Source organism: Pithys albifrons, chromosome 20 (assembly GCF_047495875.1).
Source record: "Pithys albifrons albifrons isolate INPA30051 chromosome 20, PitAlb_v1, whole genome shotgun sequence".
Lineage (NCBI taxonomy): Eukaryota > Metazoa > Chordata > Aves > Passeriformes > Thamnophilidae > Pithys > Pithys albifrons.
Window position 1 is genome coordinate 7,081,597 of NC_092477.1, and position 6,000 is coordinate 7,087,596.

Sequence of the window (6,000 nt, forward strand, 5' to 3'; positions counted from 1 at the left end):
TTTAACCTTCTTGTAGAGGCAGTAACACAGTTGATGGTTTCATTAAAGAAAGGAGTCTCCCTCTAAATTTTTTTAAAAGGCTAAGCATAAAACATTCATTCAAATAAGACTTGTGTCCCCTGCCAGATGCATTCAGCAAATGGAAATCTAATATGTTACAGAGCTACTAATAAAATATTTATATAGGCTTTTCTAGAGCTGTACAGTGCCATTTGTAAAAATTACTAGCAATACAACTTCTAAAATATTTGGTTTGTGAAACCTAAGATTACTTTCTGTAACTGCACTCAGAACCTGCACCTGCAAACAATTCTTCAGTTTAATAACCCCTGCCCAGCAAGATGCCTCGTCATTATTCACACGAGTGAGTATCATCCAAGAGACTGAAAATCCAGTTGGCTACACAAACTTTGTGCCTCATTCCCACAGCCTGGAGCATCCCTAACAGTCTCTGCTCATTCAGAAAAAGTCCAAGTGACAAAGACACTGAGATTATACCAGTTGAACTTCTAGTCAGTCTGCACACACTCTGAGTCAAAAGGAAAAAACAATTTCCAAGAAACTCATCATACCATAATTTTAGTCACATGTATTTCAGTGGCAACAGAAATAAACCAAAGAGCTTAAGGGCAATATTTTCAAAAGGCAAGTAAAACAGACTATGCAACCATAAAACAAGAAGTGAAACAAATGTCATCTCTGATGTTCATTTTCTCAGATGAAAGTTAATTCAGGGAGAGGACAATTAAAAAGTTATTACTTAATAAAAGACAACATGTATAACATGAGTAAATCTGCACTGCAAAGAGATTTTAATGGCAACCCTCTCAGCTTATGCATTTGAAGACTGAGTCTTAATTCCTTTATGCATTTTGATTTCTGTATTTAAAAAAAGAATGAAAACCAGGACAATGATATACACAATACACAGAACATTCTACACCACAGACAGCATGGCTGGAAATCCTAACTCAGATTACCCCCTTTCCAAGCCTGCCTGGAGCCACTTCCATGAAAAATGGATCTGTCAGCAGTGGCTGTGGTTTCACAGCACACCAGTTTTCCCCAGCAGAGGCCATTTTACAAGGCAGCAAAACTCTTCAGTGGGTTTGGAGAGACAAGAAAAAACCCACAGTGATACCCATCACCCTTTTTATTCATGAGCACATAATAACCCATAAGGAGGTCCTCAGAGATGGCTTTCACTGTGCTCAGGTAATCATGTTTTCTATCACAAGGTGGTTCCCTCTGTATTCAAGGAAGTGAGACACACCATAAATAATTCAACAATCTGCTCCTCGAACATTATCCAGCTCAGCACCTTCTCCAGGTCTCAACATTAAAGGACCTTTCCTGCATGGATCCACCTTTTAGCCCATTACATCCACCCTGCTCTCTCAGGAGCCACTCTTCTCATTACATCCTTCTCATATCCTACATAAATAACATTGTTATAGAAATAACTCTGTGTTTAATGGATTCTTCTTCCTTTACTTGAGTGGATCTTGGAGCTTCATCACACTGCTGGCATCCATAAAAGCCTGTGAGAAGTTTTACAGCTCAGTTTAATGTGAGGGCTCTGTACACACCAGGATGACAGACCTGTGGGGAGGACCTTTCTCCTCTACATCACAACACATTTTCCCTCCCTGCTACAACTTTTCTCTCCTGTGCAAAATAACCCTGGAGACAATAACCCACTTGTAGAAAGTATATTCTAGACTGAGGTCTTTGGGATGTGTCACAATAAAAGATTTCAAGCATATCCTAATGCCAAGGCAGTGTCTGTCTACCCCAGTCAACGAAAGAGGAAGTGAAATAGATACAGACTGTAAAAAACATCCGAGGCTTTCCAAAACAAGCTCTAACTTCTGAGCAAAGAGCAAAGTTTCCCCTCAGAGGGATGTAAGGCCACAGAGAAGCTGAAAGAGTTTAGAAGAAACACTCATTTCAAAAACAATGCCACAAAAGGTAACAGCAGCTACAGCAGTGCACCAAAACTGCAGACACTTCACACAGCCCCAAACCAGCAGCCACAGCCTTTACCTGCAGCACTTCTCTCAGAGTTTGGATTGCTTTCCCCTCTACAGCTTCTTCACACAATAATTACCAGAGTTAAAAAAAAGTCAAACATCTAACAGGGAAGGTGCCCTGCAACACAACTACATTCCAATCAAGTTATCATTCAGTAGATATAATATAAACAACTAATGCAATCAATATATTTTTTAAAAATCTAATGTTTCCTTTATATTTGTGTCAAAGGAATTTTATCTACAAGAACAGTCACAATAACACAGACCTTTATAACAGAACTATTCCAAGCACTCTCGTATGTAATTATAAAGTGAAAAGGCAACATACTGCACAGTAAATTACAAAGCCAAACCCTGCACGAGCCTAAATGAAAATAAACTCGATGCCTCTCTGAAATAAATCAGCAGCAGATGTGCACTCTGGTGTTTGTGGTGATTTGCAGGAACTTTTGAGCAAAGGGTGCCAATTTTTGTTTCACAACTTCAGCACAGCAGCTGGCTGCTCTCAGCACCAAATTTCTGTCTCAGTTTGGAAGCAAGACTTAAATGAAGGTTCAAAGCACTGGCAGGGACATCCACCTGGTCACACCCCCAACAGATGTGTGTGAACTGACCCAAACTAAGAACCTGACACCCAGAGGCAACACTTCAGGCAGCATGGTGGGAATATCTTGGCCATAAATCTGTCACCAAGGCCTATATTAAAAGTCCACTTACATTTTCATAGTCCTTCATGGTCCGAGCTCGAGTTGGTGAGACTGCTGTGTCTTCTGCCACATCTGGCAACACTAGACAAGAACAAGTTCAGACAGCAGAATCCCTAAGCAAGGCTTTAATTTGGCAAAGGTCTACACTAATCTAAACATAATAAAAGTAAAATACCTTTGGGGAAGCACAGGAGGCGTTGCTTTGTTCCACTCAAACCAGAGAGAGTAAACTTTCCATCAGAATAATGACAATGTATAAAACATGTAGCACTTATCTTAATGAAGACATAGCTGAGGGCTCAGACTGACTCTCATATTAACTAAAAAAAAATTTTAAATTTCTTCCAAAGTTATGCAATTGTACAGAGCAGTATTGAATATCACCCAAAGAGAACCAAAGAGTTTTTTACATCCTGAAAGTCTGATGAATTTCACAGGGCAGCTTTTCTAGAGCAGATGCACAATAGAGTAACACTAATTTATTTCATTCAATTTCTCTTAGTTTCAATTACCTGCTTCCTCTATACCATGAAGTCAGCCAAGTTATGTTGCTGGATACACAAATGCATAAAGAAAATCAAAACAAACACCTGAAATTTCCACTAACAGAGCACAGGACAGCAAACAACCGAGACAGGTTTCAAACTAGTCCTGTCCAGACACTTTACTTAAATTGAGTGGGTTTTTGCAAGTCTCTCACAACATAAGATGAACTTAGTTGCACAGCACCTGGAATAGGCACCTGGAATACCTGATGGGGCTACAAGAGAGCTGGAAACGGGCGTTTCACAAGGGCCTAGAGCGACAGGACAAGGGGAACGGCTTCAGACTAACAGAGGGCAGGATTAGAGTAGAGATTCGGAAGAAATTCCTCTGGCACAGGGTGCCCAGAGAAGCTGTGGCTGCCCCATCCCTGGAAGTGTCCAAGGCCAGGCTGGACAGGGCTTGGAGCAACCTGGGATAGTGGAAGGTGTCCCTGCCCATGGCAGTGGATTGGAATGAAATGATCTTTAAGGTCCCTTCCAACCCAAACCACTGTGTGATTTTAAGGTCATCATACAGAAAACCGCACTGAGTTACAGCTTCCAAGGATTTTAAGCACGCGCTCCACAAAAGCGCTGATCGCCTTATGTAAGGCTGGAGCCGAGCTCTTGGCTGACACAAAAGCACATCACTTTAAAGCCGGGGTTTTTTCCCTTTTTCCCGCAGGGCTGAGTTGTTTCCCTGCAGGGTTCGCGCCCCCCCCCGACCCAGCCTTACCTTGTCCGCCGGGCAGGCCGGGCTGGGGGTCCCCGCGGGAGATGTCCGGCAGCTGCGAGCCGCTGGCGCTGTGGGAGGAGGAGGAGGAGGAGAAAGAGGAGGAAGAGGAGAAGGAAAGCGCTGTGAGCCAAGCGCGGGCGGTCTCGTCCCGCTGACCCGCGGGCCCAGCCCCGCCACACGCACCCGCAGTCCCCCAGCGCGGCCCCACCGTGCAGCTCCCGCCGTACCTGCCCTCGAACACCAGCGGCAGCGTCGGGTCATCCCCCGGCGGCGAATCCATGGGGCGATCCCAGCGATCCCGCCGCCTTTGTGTGCGCGCTTGGCGGCTTCCCTGGAATTCAAACGCCCGCAATCGCTGCCGCCATCTTTGCGTCCGCACAGCTGAAGCTGCTGAAGCCGCCACGGAGGCGCGTAGAGGGCGGGCATAATGAAAACCGAATGGGAGCCGCCATGTTTGCTATGGGCGGCGGGGGAAGGTGGGCGGGCAAGGCGCCATGTTGGCTGAGGGCAGAGCGCGGCGGGTGCCAGATGGGCAAAGGGGGAGGGAGCCGCCGGGCGCCATGTTGAGTGAGGGAAGGAGCCCGTCGTGGGGCTCCAGAGGGGACGGGGCGCTCCTGGGGCCCTGCTCCAAAATAATACCCATTTGGAAGAGGCTCTAGCGGCGATCCAGCACAGCCCAGTGCTCCTGCCGGGACTGGAAGAGACACTGGAGCTGATGGATTCCATGTCCCCCACAGCGCCGAGCCATCATCAGACTTGGCGGGAGAAATAATGACGCTTTAGTTCCAAGTCGCTGCTCTCCGTAGCCGGCGGGGCGAAGCGAAGCCAGCTGCTGTCACCACCCGTGCGGGCTGATTTTGAAACAACCTGGGGGTTTTGTTGTTTTTAGTTTTGTTTTCTTATAAAGCATCTCGGCTCTCCTGCTTTTTGGGAGAGAAAATACAAATGTGTTTAACATTTCGGAATACTGACAGTCTGTAAATGCTAAACGGGATTAAGCGCTGTGGTGTCCCCTCCCAGGCCGTGTCCCCGAGGGCATGGCCGGGGTGACCCCCTGGAGCTCCAGACAGCCCCTTGCCCTCTTTATTAATCCATTATTTGGGAGCTGCGTGAGTAGGATTGAAATATTTCCCTGCAATGTTTACAGCGTCACCTTGCCGGGAACTGGGGCTGTTCCCTCCCTGTAACACGAGGGAGCTCATCCATCCCAGCGGGACACTCACCTCACCCACGGGAATAACCACGTGCCTTGGATTTGCTTTCCTCTTCTGGATTTGGTTTCCTCTTCTAGCTGTGCTTTCCCCTTCAGCACTGCTGCTCCACTCAGGTTTCACTCCCTGTGTCAGGTTTCACTCACCATCCTCTGGGTAAAAGTCTCAAGGAGATTCTTACCCACCAAGGAATCAGCCATGGATGACGGCTGACCATGGGTTGGGTTGTATCATTCCCAATCATCCTGCTGCCCTTTGAGATCTGTTTCCTCCATGTCCTGTTGCTCCACTCCTTGTTCAGAACAGGTTAATGCTCCCACCTGCCAAACACCTCAAGCTGGTGGTAGCACCACTGCAGCTCTGGGTGTTGTACACTCATGGTGGGTTCCCATCCCTGCTTCGTTCTTTTGGCTTTATGAGTGCAGGATGGAGCAGCTGTCAGAGCCCAAACTGCCAGGAAATGCCAGGCACTACTTAGCACAAGTAAACCCTTAATCCCATCTCCTGTCCAATTGGACATGCCTCATGCTTTGCTTTTGGGGTCTGGTGGCCCCAAGGGATGTTTGGTCCCTTCAACTCCCCCAAGAGAGACCTTAGGAGACACTGGTCACCTTATGTGACTGGGACCCTTTTGCTGTGGCCTCTGCCAAGCTGAAGTTAAGTTCACAAAATCAGGTCTGCCATCTGGCACCAGGATCTGACCAGCCAGGCTGAAATGTGGCTTCCCTTTACAGAGCAGATCTTCATAAAATCAATGAGTCCACTCACTGAAGGGATGATACCAAT

The 6,000-nt window shown here is 46.8% G+C and overlaps 1 protein-coding gene across 4 annotated transcripts in view; it reads right to left on the reverse strand.

The window, feature by feature from the left end:
* Positions 1-4,363, reverse strand: part of CDK5RAP2 (CDK5 regulatory subunit associated protein 2) — a 70,303-nt gene extending 65,940 nt beyond the window's left edge. For 3 of the 4 annotated variants that reach the window (XM_071574297.1, XM_071574298.1, XM_071574296.1), the window contains exons 1-3: positions 4,231-4,363; positions 4,004-4,071; positions 2,754-2,824 (exon numbers count right to left, since the gene is read on the reverse strand). In XM_071574297.1, the coding sequence (XP_071430398.1) occupies positions 2,754-2,824; positions 4,004-4,071; positions 4,231-4,283 (192 nt within the window). In that variant the 5' untranslated portion in view covers positions 4,284-4,363. Of the gene's footprint in view, positions 1-2,046; positions 2,140-2,753; positions 2,825-4,003; positions 4,072-4,230 lie in introns of those variants that run through there. The other variant, XM_071574299.1, reaches the window with a different exon arrangement.
* Between the last annotated feature and the right edge of the window lie 1,637 nt (positions 4,364-6,000).